This window comes from Furipterus horrens, unplaced genomic scaffold (genome assembly GCF_987537825.1).
Source record: "Furipterus horrens unplaced genomic scaffold, mFurHor1.1.pri manual_scaffold_7, whole genome shotgun sequence".
Lineage (NCBI taxonomy): Eukaryota > Metazoa > Chordata > Mammalia > Chiroptera > Furipteridae > Furipterus > Furipterus horrens.
The window spans coordinates 133,050,356-133,064,402 of NW_028327177.1; the positions used below are offsets into that span (position 1 = coordinate 133,050,356).

General features: G+C 44.0%; 2 protein-coding genes across 2 annotated transcripts in view; one reads left to right on the plus strand and one right to left on the minus strand.

The window, feature by feature from the left end:
- Window positions 1-348: 348 nt before the first annotated feature.
- On the minus strand, window positions 349-2,471 carry EPM2AIP1 (EPM2A interacting protein 1). The gene has a single exon (XM_090284479.1). The coding sequence runs from the start codon at window positions 2,339-2,341 to the stop codon at window positions 515-517; it is 1,827 nt and encodes a 608-aa protein (XP_090140605.1). The 5' UTR covers window positions 2,342-2,471; the 3' UTR covers window positions 349-514.
- A 133-nt stretch (window positions 2,472-2,604) lies between these two features.
- Window positions 2,605-14,047, plus strand: part of MLH1 (mutL homolog 1) — a 33,084-nt gene continuing 21,641 nt past the window's right edge. The window contains exons 1-7 of the mRNA XM_090284496.1: window positions 2,605-2,910; window positions 4,866-4,956; window positions 7,186-7,284; window positions 9,626-9,699; window positions 11,305-11,377; window positions 12,468-12,559; window positions 13,970-14,012. Coding sequence (XP_090140622.1) covers window positions 2,795-2,910; window positions 4,866-4,956; window positions 7,186-7,284; window positions 9,626-9,699; window positions 11,305-11,377; window positions 12,468-12,559; window positions 13,970-14,012 — 588 coding nt within the window. The 5' untranslated portion in view covers window positions 2,605-2,794. The remainder of the gene's footprint in view (window positions 2,911-4,865; window positions 4,957-7,185; window positions 7,285-9,625; window positions 9,700-11,304; window positions 11,378-12,467; window positions 12,560-13,969; window positions 14,013-14,047) is intronic.

Below are 14,047 nucleotides of genomic sequence, written 5' to 3' on the forward strand. Positions count from 1 at the left end.
TTTTAAAAAGTTTTAAACATTTTGATAAAAATACCTTCATTGAATGTACGTTCTTCCTTTTCAGAAACTTCTGAATTTGCTATATAAGTTTCTGCAAATTGGCTCAAACATACATTTAAGGAGCTGATAATTTCAGACTATATGCATCAGAATTTTTAACATTTCATTAAGAGCTAAAATTTCTTCAAAACACCTTAGAGAGACATCTAATTCAACGCACATCATCAGTACTAAACTTCTTTAAAAACAATTACATCATAAAAACAAAAGACAATGACTTTGTCCTTAAGTTTTAGAAGAGGTGTTTGCATGTTTCATTCCCAGGCTGCCTCCTGAGATGAAAAAAAAAAAAAAAAAAAAAAAAAAAAATCTGTCCAAAGAACCTGAATTGTGATCAATTTGAATGAATAAACTCAGTGCTTTCTTGAAATCCAAATTAGTAAACTTGAAAAATCAAATTTTGGCTTTTAGAACTGGATTCTGGTAGAGTGTTTCAATGCTGTACTACAAAGGCTTATGGAGTAGGTTCATTTCTTGCCCTCACAAGAGCATCCCAGTGTGGCTCCATTTCAGTTGTGGCAATCCTAAACAGGGCGTGGAGATGCTCATCTGTCAACGGCTGGCTCAAAGTGTGTTGGTTTCGAATCAAATATGAAAAAGCCTTTTCACAGACTTCGCTGCTATCAAACAAGGATATCACCTTATAGGCAACTCCTTTGATAATTGGGTAAGATTCAGCAGACAATCCAGCGTAGAACTGCCCCAAGTCTTTGTTTCTATATTCCTCCCAAAGGTCAGTACTTGCCTGAAGTTTGGTTAGCTCCACCCTTACTGAAATAGGTGCATATTCAGGTTTAAAGTTAAATGGATTTGCAAACAGTTCTAAGTCCTTTTTAATGAACTTGAGGTCCTTGAAATGTCTATCAAAGTCTTTTAGGAGGCGACTGATCACCACTTTATACCGATTAGGATCAAGGATTTTTTCATCGTCTTTAACATGCTGTTTAAGCTCATCGACAACTTCTCTCAAGGCAGCAAAGTGTGTTAGATTTTTTTCCTCAATATGTCTCTGAAGTAAATTCAGCTTAACTTCAAAGTTACAAATATGGTCAAAGGCCGTAGCAGCAAAGACCCTATTGAATCGCAACAGTTCACTGAGTTCCCGGAGATGGTCCATAATATCCACCAAGAAGCCAAAGTCGCAAAGCCACTGCTGGTCTGAGAAATGGGCCGTCGTTGCCCCAACTGAAGCCAGGAACGCTTCTATCTCTTTCCTTAGCGAAAACATTAGTTTTAAAGTTTTCCCTCTTCTAAGCCAATTGTTCAGACACCGTCCATTTACCCTTTCACCATGCTCTGATTCAGATGAAGTCAGTAAAGCCTGAAATTCGGGTCGTCTAATGCCTCTTGTTTTAATCAAAAGTATCCATTCGGATACAGTATTGATGACCTGACTCACATCTACGTCGTAGGAGCTCAACAGTTCCAAGTGAAGGAATCCCGAATAATGGATGACGTTCCAACAGTTGGGGCTTACAGCCTTTTCTCTCATGTATGACACCAGTCCAGAGTTCTCACCAATCATCCTCAGAGTGTGGGTCGTGGTTAGCCCAACCATTCGCTGCAAGCTAAGCCCTGCTGTTTGCAGGGCCTCCAAGATTGCCGCCATGAGAGCACCCACACTGAAGTGATGAGTCAGGTTGATGATGGTCAGAAGGTCTTCCTGCACCTCCAAGTCCTGGTCGACGCCGCGGACAAAGACCAGGAGGTAGTTCTCATAGGCCACAAACGCCTGGTCGTCCAAGGCAAGGGAGTAGGCCCTAAAGTCCTTGGCTCGGTTAAAAAGCTGACTGCGTAGATTCCCGTTAATGCTCAGGACCCTCTGGCGGATGGTGTCTGGAGATAAATCAATGCCGCCCAAAACGCCTACGTGATCCGGCAGCACATCTCTCAGCATCACCTCCATTAGCTGGTACACAAAGTCCCCTTCGCCCCAGCCGCGACCCTTGAAGGCCAAGAGGCGGGCGATCCCGAGGCCTGCACGAGCCGCTCTCTCCTCGGGAGTGGGCGGGATGATCTCGGGCACGTCGCCCTGCCGCAGACGCTCCACCAGGGCCGCGCGCTCTCCCTCCTCCACATACCGCTGGTAGTACTGGTGCTGGGCCTCGTAGTGGCGCCTGACGTCGCGTTCGCAGAGGGTTACGACGAGGTGGGCACAGATCAGGCACAGGGCCCCTTCGCCCTCCGGGGGCTCCACCACCAAGTAACGCTGGGTCCACTCGGGCCGGAATCCCCGAGGCTCCTCGAATTCCATTTTGCTTCTCTTAGGTGTCATCCACATTTTACTGGCGGCCAAAAGAGCTGGGCAGACGACCCGGTGGCTGCAACGAAAGAGACGGACCAAAAGCAAGCGCCAAACAGCACCTACGCTCTGCGCCAGATCACCCCAGCAGCACGGCACCAACCTCCCGTTAGAACACCTACGTTCCTATTGGCCAGAAAAGCGGACAGTGATTTCTATCGCGCAGGCGCAAATCCTCCTAGCTAGGGGGCGGAACCTGCTTTAGGGAGACACGAAGAGACCTAGCAACTCACGAACCTAAGAAACTTAACTGGCATTCAAACTGCCCAATCAATAGTTCCTTGGCTCGGAAGGGGCGCTATCTCTTGAAGGGGTAAGGGACCGGATGGCGTAAACAGAGTTAAGGTAATGACGTAAGCACGAAGCCCTGTAGTGATTGGCTGACGGCACGGCCAGCAAGCATCTCTACGTGACCTGGGGTCTGGCGCCAAAATGTCGCTCGGAGCGGGCGTTATTCGGAGACTGGACGAGACAGTGGTGAACCGCATCGCGGCCGGGGAAGTTATCCAGCGGCCGGCTAATGCCATCAAGGAGATGATTGAGAACTGGTACGGAGATACCTAGGCTTCCTCATAAGCTACGACCTAACGGGCCGCGGACACGCCTCCCTGCCCTGGACGAAGGCGTGTCTAGCGCATGCGTACAGAGGCTGAAGTCTTGGGGGTCGTGTCTTCCCGCTTCTCCGGCGCTGTCGCGAGACTTTTTGCATTGGTTGGGGCACAGTTAGAGGGCTACAGAGTATTGTTATAATGGTGTCGTTAACGAAAGGAAGTTTTAAAATTGTATATGCAGAAGGTGCAAGTTTTGAAATGTATAAAAACTTTCGGTGGGGAAAAACTCTCCCTCCGTCAGATACGTGGTTATTAAAAAAAAAAAAATCACGTACATTCAAGAGTACAGTTCATTTTGAGTTTTATTCTAAATAGACTGTCGAGATTTTAGGACAGGCCGAGGGACTTTCTCTGGGTTTAACTTGGGTTTTCCTATTGCCAAATTAGTGATCCCACTTAATGTTTCTTACCCTTTGCTTTTATGGGGGGCCACTTCGGAGATACGTGATTTTATAGGGTACTCTGTGGATTCCGAAGTTTGCAAATGGCAGATAATGTGGAGGGAAGAGGTGACAAACGTGGAAAGAAAGGTGGCCGGGTAAACTGTAAACCTCAAAAAAGACACGCTCATAACGGACCTAAACGTTATGGGAGGTCCTTTGTGTTCGTCAATTTGATGTTAATAAAATCCATACCTTAAAAAAAAAAAAAAAAAAAAAAAAAAAAAGCCCCAGCGAAGAATGGTATATTTGTAAAGGGATTTATTGTGAAAACAAACTTCAGGATAACGGGACTAAAAGAACAGTGGATCAGAAATGACTGCTAAGGGGAAGGTAGAAAAGAGAAGGAACAGGGAACCTAGGAGCAGTTTCTCCTTTTGACTTGATTTACACAGTTTATAAAGGCTGGCTTTTGTTTCTACAGTATTAGAATTAACTGACAGGACACTTTGGGCCCGTTACTGTACCGTGCCAGAATCCTGTACAGCAAAACTAATTAGTTCAGTGGCTTATAATTAATTCTTTTCTTCTAAATCCTCACCCAAGGATATGTGTACTAATTTTAGAGAGAGGGGAAGGGAGAGAGAGAGAAACATCGATGGGTTACCTCCCATAAGCACCCCCACCGGGGATCAAACCCAGAACCTACATATGTGCCCTGACCTGGACCTTTTGGTGTCTGGAGCAACGCTGCAGCCCACTGAACCACTCAGCCAGGCCTTATAATTAATTCTACAAGCAGAGACTTTGTATGGATCCACTTATGCTCTTCTTAGTATGTAAGTCAAGGTGGCTGAACTACTTCAACTCAGGGTCTTCTGAGAAAGGTCTTTAATATTTAAGTAACTTACTGTCTTCCTTCTAAATAAAGGATTTTCTGTGTGAGGTGCCCATAACTTCTCTTCCTCTTATAGCACCAGCCTGAATTTGTTTTCTCTAGCGGGGGCTCTGTGTTCGTAGGGTAGCCTTTGAAGGTACAAAAGACTTCTTCTTAGCTTCTTGAAGAGCTTTCTGCATTGCCCTTTTTTCTTTCCCCCAACATAAATATATTTTCTTAAAGAAAAGGGCAGAGTAAGAGAAAACATTTTGAATTTTTAATGACATTTTATTAGTCATTTAGGAACCTGAGGCTGAACGAAGTTTGAGTAACATGGTGGACTTGGAGAAAAACGCGTGTGCTAGAAGGACCTACTTCTAACTTCACTTTTTTTCTTACAGGACCAGAAATAGTGGGGAATATTCTGTTAGAAATGATGGTTGGCCCCCTCTGCCCCTTTCTTCCCTCTCTCTAAACTAATAACAGTGGAGATACAGAGCTTGTAAGACAAAGGAAAGACATTAATCAGACAGTCTTATATTTATCTCCAATGTGTTCTTATTCCTTAGTTCATATTAAAATTTGTGCATTAGGGTCATTACAGACTGATTTTTTTTTTCTCTTTAATTTGCCAGTTTAGACGCAAAAGCCACAAATATTCAAGTGGTTGTAAAAGAGGGAGGCCTGAAGCTGATTCAGATCCAAGACAATGGCACCGGGATCAGGGTAAGTTAAACCTCAGAGGAGTAGGATGTTTGAGTGCTTCGTGTGATGCATCTGCAGGAAGTGGCAGAACCTTTCCCAATTCTGGAAACTGGGCTTTTGTGGATGGGATTGTTTGACTGAAAAATTCAACACCAACAATAGTTGTTTATTGAGTTCCTATTCTATACTGGGCACTGTGCAGGGGAATAAGGAGGGCAAGGAGTGAGTCATGAGGCCATTTAAAGGATGAATGTTCTGGGCAAAGAGAACAATACATGCAAAAACCATGACATAGAAGCATGCCTGATGTGTTTAAGGATTAGCAAGGAGGCCAGTGTGTCTAGAACAGGAGATGAGATCTGAAAGAGAAGTGGACTGATTATGTTGAACTTCATGGGCCATTACTCTTTGAATAAGGTGGAATGCTATTAGAAGGTTTTGAGCAGAGGTAACATGGTTTAGTGAGTTTTATAAGAACACTTTGTGTACAGTGTGAAAGACAGACTAGTGGGACAGGACAGAAGCAGTGAGGAGACTCTTGTAGCAATCCCAGGGACGGGTGATGGTGCCTTGGACCAGTTTGGTCAAAGTAGAGATGTAAGAAGCAGTGAGGTTCTCGGCTGGTTATGCAGACAAAGCTCTCAGAATATGCTGCAGTACGCACGGTGTGAGAGAAAGAGGAGTCGAAAATGATAGCAAGGTTTTAGCCCGTTCAAATAGAAAACAGTTGCCATTCACTGACGGGATAGATGATGGACAGAGTAGGTTTGCGAGAAGATCAGGAAATCACTTGGGGGTGTGATAAACTCAAGATGTCTTTTAGTCGGATATATGTGTGAGTCTGGAGTGCAGGTAGAGGTTTGAGCTGGATATAAGAATTTGGTGTATTACATTCTGATGGTATTAAAAGCCATGAGACTCACATGAAAAGGTGCTCAACACCACTAAGTAGGGAAATACACATAAAAACCATAGGGAGACACCACTTGACATGCATTAGGATGGCATAAATAAAGGCAGCAAGAGAGGGAGGGAAGGAGAAAGAAGGTATTGGCAAGGATGTAGAGAAATTAGAACCTTGTGCATTGTTCATGGGAAAGTAAAATAGTGCAGCCCCTGTGGAAGATGGTATAATAAATCTTCAAAAAATTAAACAGAATTACCATATGACCCACTTTAGGGTATATACCCCAAAGAATTTAAAGCAAGGTCTTGAAGAGACTTGAACACCCATGTTTGTAGCAACATATTCACAATAGCCAAAAGTTGGAAGCAACCCAAGTGTCAACAAATAAATGCATTAACAAAATATGATATATAATTATGATGAAATATTATTCAGCCTTAAAAAGGAATGACATTTTCACAGATGCTGCAACACAGATAAACCTTGAAAACATTATGCCAAGTGAAATAAGCCAGCCCCAGAAGGGCAAATATTGTATGATTTCTGTTATGTGATGTTCCTGGATTAAACTTACAGAGACAGAAAGCAGAACAATGGGGGGCCTGGGAGGGGGATAATCGAGAGTCTTTGTTTAAGGGGTACAGTTTCAGTTTAGGAACATGGATGCTGGTGATTGTTGCACAACAATTTGAATGTATTTTATGACACAGGACTATGCTTAAAAATGGTTAAAATGGTAAATTTTGTTATGTATATTTTACTACAATTGAATGCATTTGTAAAATGTATCTAGATTTTTAATAGGGATATTTTCTAATAAATTTTATACAATCCATGAGACTGGATGAGATTATCAAGACAGTGTGTGTAGGTGGAGAAGAGGTCCAAGGGTGGCGTCCTGGGTCACCCCACAGTCAGGGAAGAGGAGACAGAGCCCCCAAATGAGACAGGTGAGAAGGAAGGAGCACCAGGTCAATGTGGTCTCCTGGGTGCCAAGTGATAAAGTTACTGCTAATTCCTGAGAGGAATTTCTTCTTGGATTCATTCAAGAAATGTGGAATTAAAAAAGATTTGGGCCCTGGCTGGTGTGGCTCAGTGGATTGAGTGCCGGCCTCTGAACCGAAAGGTCACCGGTTCAATTCCCAGTCAGAGCACATGCCTGGGTTGCAGGCCAGGTCCCTGGTTGGGGGGCGCACAAGAGGCAACCAATCAGTGTATCTCTTGCACATCCATGTTTCTCTCCCTTTCTCCCTCCCTTCCCCTCTCTCTGAAAAAGAAAAAAAAATAAAAAAGATTTGGAAAAAGTAATATAATTATTTACTTATTTTTGGGGTATCCTCTAGAAAGAAGATCTGGATATTGTGTGTGAGAGGTTCACTACAAGTAAACTGCAGTGCTTTGAGGATTTAGCTACTATTTCTACCTATGGCTTTCGGGGTGAGGTAAGCTAAACGTTACATACATGTGTGAACTGTCCTCCTGTGATGACATTTCTGCCATTTGTCAGCATGTTTCTCAACAGATAAATGAAATACGATATAAAGAAAATGTAGGGAGCATGGTAAATGATACTGAGATTGGGAAACTACGTGATAAAAGAACTTGTAGATTAAAAAAGAGATTTAAGAGCCATATGAACCAGCTCCAAAGTATAGCTCTTATTTGGATTCTGATTTGAGACAGAGATATTTGAATACAGATTGGTTATCTGACAGTATTAAGAAATTACTCTTAATTTTCTTGGTGTAAAAATAGTATCATGGGCTATTTTTGAGTCCTTTTCCTTTAAGCTATATACTGAAATATATGTGAATGAAATTATATGATGTAGCTTAGGAACATATGATACAGAAAAAAAAGACATAGTAACTTATTTTTAGGACACTATTCTGTGGATATTTTTTCATTCACTACAAATATAGACCTAGATAAATTTTAACGGCTACATACTGTTCTATTACGTGTATGTACTATAGTCTATTCAGATGGTTTCTTTTTGAATGTTTGTGCTCTTTGCCACGTTTTCCTGTTTTAATGCTGTGGGGAATATTCATGTACATACATGGTGGGTTTTTTTTCAGGTATTTCCTTAGGCTCTATTTATAGAAATAGCATTCGTTAAGTAAAAATATGTATACTTTTCCAACAGTTTGTATCGCATTATTGTTGCTGCTGAAAAAAATGACCACAAGCTTAGTGGCTTAAAACAATAGTTACTGTCTTACCGTTCGGAGGTCAGAAGACATGGTGTCACTTGGTCTCACTGCAAGTCTTGGCCGGGCTGTATTCCCTGCTGGATGTGGGGGCGGAGGGGGCGTACCGGAGGAGCTGTCCTGGAGTAGTTATTTGAGGGGAATGAAAATGAAAGTGGGGGCGGGGAAGTACTTTTCGTGTAGGCCTTTCTTAGTTTTTTCAGCTTTTTATCGTGTGTGTGTATTACTTTCATTTAATTTTTAAAAGGCAGCCCAGTCACTCTTAGTTAGCTCCAACCAGAGTGGGCTCAAGCACACTGGCTCACAGTGAGCCCCAGATTGTTGCAGGTAGGGGCAATATCAGAGTATTCACCCTGAGGCTCCCCTGATTTTAAGTGTGCTTCAGGCTGCTGGCTTCAGTTTCTAAGCCCTCCTGGAGCCTTCACCCAGCTATTGGGTCTCTTTGGGGATATTTCACTGTAATTAAAGAAGAATAATCGATTAAAGGATATCTGCATGCCACCCTGGTTCTGTGCACCTTGTATGTATTAATTCTTCTATTCTTGACAGCTCTGCAGAGTCAGTTCTATTATTATCCTGTTTTGCATGTGAGGAGACTTGACACCGAGACATTGGGAAGTGTGGTGGGGGCACACGGCTAGGAAGCCGCAGCCTAGGGAATTGAACCCCCGAGTTTGAGTCCAGAGCCTGTGCTCTTCTCTACTGGCTCCAATGCCAGTACAAAGGCCTCTGAAACAGCAGACCGTCTGCCAGTGGCACGCTCTCTTCCTGGCGTTATGTAGTATTGTGTGTAATTAATGTCCTTCCTTACACAGGTCTCAAAATTACATACATTTTTATTGATGAAAATGGGCTCAATTACTTAAACCAGGGAAATCCAGGTAGGAGTCAGGTGATCTCTGAGCCTGAGCCATACTTCTTGTCCATGAACTGAACCTGCCACGGGCTGTATTCACTGAGATGCTATCCCACAGAGCCCATCACAGTGCCTGGGCTGGATTTTATATGCTGTGCCGTCCTGTGAAAGGAGATACCGATTCCACAGGGCTAGGAAACCAGTCTTCATTATAAAGGGAACAAAAAGGTCATTTTTAATTTGTTTTGTTCTGATTGCATAATTTAAAATTTACATTTCTAAACATGTAATTGCTTACAAAAAACAGTTTTGAAAAAAGTAAACAATATTATCTGTTTGGAGTGACTCTGTTATTCATTTCTGAAGGTAAGTTTTCAAATTGTTGGAAGACAAATCATTGAACATATTTAACATGCCTGTAACTTTACATCTAAACAGAATTGCTATTAATACATTGATTCTTTGGTGTGTTTTCTTTTAGACTTCCTAACATATTTTTTCCCTTGTTTCAATAACTATGCTACAGAGCAATTTGATATCCTCCTTTATTTTTAAAACATGTTTTCAAAGTGAGTGGACAGAGTGTTCATTGTTGCCATTTGTTAATACAGAACCAGAACGGAAGAGGCAATTTAGATAACCTTTCCCTTAATGATGTGACAGGGTTGACTCAGCGGTGAATTTTTTTTCATTCCATTTTCTTCTCTTCCTTAGGCTTTGGCCAGCATAAGCCATGTGGCTCACGTTACTATTACAACCAAAACAGCTGATGGAAAATGTGCATACAGGTACATTCATCCAGAAATGTGCTTTATTTCTGCATCTCAAAGTGATCCTATCTGTACACCAGGGTTGTTACCTTTTTTGGCCCAGATCTTGGGTGAATTTTCTCGCCTCCCTTTGGATTAGTTGGTAATCCACAGGGACAGTTATTAGGTAATAATCTTATTTCATGGGCTCTTAAAAGATAGGATGTGCCATGTTCCAAGCATGTAGCAAGGTGTCTGTTACACCGAGATACCCTAAGTGGTGGGGCATCACCTTGAAATGATGACAGGACTGCCGCTTGGGCAGGCCTGTGCTGCCTTCTTAGGGGTGGCCACGGACCAACTGTTGTGCTGACAGTTTTCAGAGGCTGATGAATGGCCTTAGAACAGAGCAAAAATAGGACTCAAGGAATCAGGATCACATCTTTGTTTTCACAGACACTGGCCACTCACTAGTGGGCAGTTCTGCCCATTTCTCAGTCTCTTGGACAGACAAATGTGTGAAGTCGTGGAAAGTGGAGTGTTGCGGAGTATCCAGCCCTGATGCTGGAGGAGTTTGGCTCCATGGGAATTACAACTGCCCTCGGATCTGGGTGGGCTGATAGGATTGGAATCCCTTCTCACAAAGCGGGGAGACAACTTCCGTTTCTTCACCTCTGGGATCATGTCTTGTCCCTGCTCAGACCTCTGGTAACTCCCCTCCTAGGCGGTATGACATCTAGAGTCGTCAGCATAGCAGTCATGCCCTCCTAAGGAGCGCTCCGTCCACCTTTCAGCCTCTCTCTCCACGTGTCCCCAGCTGTGATGTTTCTAAAGCCTCTGTACTTTTGTTGGTCTTTTTCTCTTCCTGGATGATCTTCCCTGCCCTGCATCTGAAATGCATTTCCTCCCTAGAGCCCAGATGAATTGTCACCTCTTCTGTGACACCTTCACGTACTCCTGCTCTCACCCTAGGCTGAATGTTTACCTCTCTAGATCACTTAGCACTTGTTCTACACGCTCACTACAGCAGGAGCTCTCTGAGGCCTTTCTCTGTTACCGGGGCCTCTGTAGGCCTGCTACATGGTAGCCCCTCAAATAATTGCAGAATTACTGAAAAACACTTACTGTCATCTTAAGACACTGGCAAAACTTTTCTTTATAGCTCAAAACTCAAGAACTAAGGCCAGGAGGTTCAGTTGGTTGGAGCATTTTCCTTTAAACCAAAAGGTTGCAGGTTCGATTCTCGGTCCGAGTACATACCTAGGTTGCAGTTTTAGTCCCCAATGAAGAACCGTATGGGAGGCAGCCAATTAATCTCTCTTCTCTTCTCTTCCCTCTCGTCCCCTCCCTCCTCTGTCCCTTTCCCTCTAAAATCAATAAACATATCCTCAGGTGAGAACTTAAAAAACCACTTAAGAACTAAAAAGCAACATCTGCTAAAAGAATAGGGATGTATATTTTTGGGCATCTAATTAGAATGGTTATGGAACTAGTGGAAAAATAAAGAGGGAAATGGTAATTAGGCCAATATACAACCTGGCTATATTTTAATGTATCGTTGGTATAAATTTCCTTTTCCTCTTTTGGATAAGTAAGTATCCTGTTTCCCTTGGATATTTATAATCTCCTGTATTTTCTGATTAGAGCAAGTTACTCAGATGGAAAGCTGAAAGCGCCCCCTAAACCGTGTGCAGGCAACCAGGGCACCCAGATCACGGTGAGGATGGGACTGGGGCGGGTAGGTTTTTGAAAAAGGGCTTTGTATAAACATTGAAATAAAAGTGTCTCTGAACTTTCACAGTAACAGGAAAATGAATTTCTGTTAGTTATTAGAAACCCCAAGATATCATCCTCTGTGCAGGAGACACAATTGTTGGCTTTGTGGCAGGTCCCTTCCTGCATCTTCTCTAAGAAGCTGGGAGAGTCTTTTTATTGGGATGGTAGAAATCAGGAGCCAGGTAGTTGGCATGGAATGACTTAAGCCTGGCTCCAAAAGATGCGAGAAGTCAGAGTCCCAGCCTTGCCACTCAGTGGCTGTGTGTCCAGAGTCAAGTTGTTTAATGTCCCTTAACCTCACTTTTCTCATCTGTCAAACGGAATAAAGAAGACCTGCCCACTCCAAGGATTGTTGAGTAATTCAAGTGTGTCGTCAGGAGAAAGTCCATCACACTGCCTTATTTCTGTGGGCCCCATTCGGTCTCTTCCCATCCTGTGATCCCGTGAAGTGTCCCCCTATCGTGCATCCCACCTTGCCGCCTCCAGCCCCAGCCAGAGCACGTCTCCCTGAAGATACCCCCCCCAACCCCACCCCCGGCTTGGTGAGGCAGGCAGGAGGCAGAAGTGTGTGTGTGCTTCCAAGTTCACATTGAGAGGGATCCAGTACAGGGTGACCATGGTGTGATTTTCAAGAGCCCCAGATGATCGCGGAGGTTTTGTAATTGTTCTTAGTTTGACAATGTTTGACCGCCACGTGATATTATGATTATAAATGTATGTTTGCCCCAGTAAATTTTGTGCTGTTCTGGGCAAGACTGTGCTTTCTCTGTCTTCATAGTTCCAGTACAGAGCAAAGAGCCTGACATAGCGCTCGCCCCCGGGTCCTGTTTGAGAAATAGGGAATGAATGTGGGGAAAGGAGAAATATCCGTGATTTTTTGTTAAGGCTACCCTATCTCTTCACCCCTCCCCCAGTTAGTGCTTAGAACAGTGCTGTCTGTAGCGTTGGATTCTCTGACTTAACAGGTTTAGGTGTTCGGGTTTTTATTTCCGTTTCTATGAATTTACAAGAAAACTCAATCTTCTATTCAGGTGGAGGACCTTTTTTACAACATATCCACAAGGAGGAAAGCCTTAAAAAATCCAAGTGAAGAGTATGGGAAAATTTTGGAAGTTGTTGGCAGGTACAGTTCAAAATCTATCTGGGCGTGGGTGTCCGATCTCTCACCAAAGGAATGGGTTCCAGTGCCTGTGACCTGGAAACGGCTGCTGAGCGGGAAGACAGCGGCACTAGCCTGCGCGATGTTGCTCGTCAAGGTGTAGTCACTGCTGCTGGCTTTTCTCTCGTGTCCCCAGGAGAGAGCAGTTGGTGTCTGGTCAGGGAGGGTTCTTTAGTGACAGACAAAGCAAACTGACTAGCTAACTGGAGCCCAGAATAAGTTTACTGGACGTCTAGGAGAGACTCAGCAGGGGGTAAGAAGCGTGGATGCTGGCTCCTTGGGGAGGACAGGCACCAGGGCCACTCCAGTGAGTCACCGTGGTGACCCCGTCACAATTGTCATTCTTTTCTTGACTCGGCTCAAAAGTCTCTTTCCTGGGAGAGCGCATCTGACTCGCATCCTCCATCCGGTGCCCGTGTGCCCCCGGCTCTGGGGAGGAGATTTTTTGATTGGCAGTCTAAGGGCAGCAAGTGGAATGGGGAAGAGGTGGTTTCCCAAAGGAAGACTTGGTGCTTTTAGCAGATGGTAAGGGGATTCGGGGCAGGTGGAAACAACATTAGGAGAGACCCAACCTGCTGGTGCAGTGGCTCGGGCGTGGGCTCTCTGAGCCTGCGTGTCCTTGACTTGTAACAGACATGTTCACTATTTTGCAGTATTTCTGAAAAATCAAACATGTATAAAACATTTGCCCCTAATAAAGGGGAACAGACCAGACACCAGGTGTCTGCTTTTCCCTGGAATTGTATAAATCAGTGTCAGAATATTAATTATCTCCTGGAAATAAAGGAGCTCTAGTGGGCTGTTTTGGTTCTCAGTGTAGTAAAGTGAATTGTTACTGAATTAGTGATTTTGCTAGCCGCAACCCTTCAGTTCATGGGGTCCCTGGGGGGAGGAGTCCTAAGTAATGGCCGGCTGAAGAGCGGCTGGGGGACACTGGCCCAGGACCCAGGGCGGGGGAAGGAGCGAGTGAGGAGCCCGTGAATCGAAGGGCTCTGAGCCAGAACCAAAGAGTACGAGTTCTCAGGATGTCCTTGAGGCAATGCAGACCTTCGGAATTTGTGAAAGTACAACTGTAGGTGAGAAGGAAATTGTACTGAGAGAGACCCTTGCATCTGCTCAGCAGCCTGTGAAGGTGGAGTGGGACCCCGTTTTCTGTTTGATTCAGCCACATTTAGCATTGGTATCTCCGTGAGGTCTCTGCTGGCTCCTCTTTCTCTGCGTAAAATAGGATACATGAAGATGTTGTTTTTTGTATCTGTCTTGTTTTACATCACTTCATGCCACCAGTGTATTTAACGGAAAGGGGCCTCTGACACGCATCGCGTATCCGGCCCCTCCTTGCTTACTGTCGTTTGCTGTTTTTCTCTTTGCCAGGTATTCAATACACAACTCAGGCATCGGTTTCTCAGTTAAAAAAGTAAGTTCTTGATTCATAGGGGAGGGTTATGTATT

Coding starts and splice junctions, on each gene's coding strand:
- EPM2AIP1 (XM_090284479.1), bottom strand. CDS start 2,341: ATGTGGATGACACCTAAGAGAAGCAAAATGGAATTCGAGGAGCCTCGG.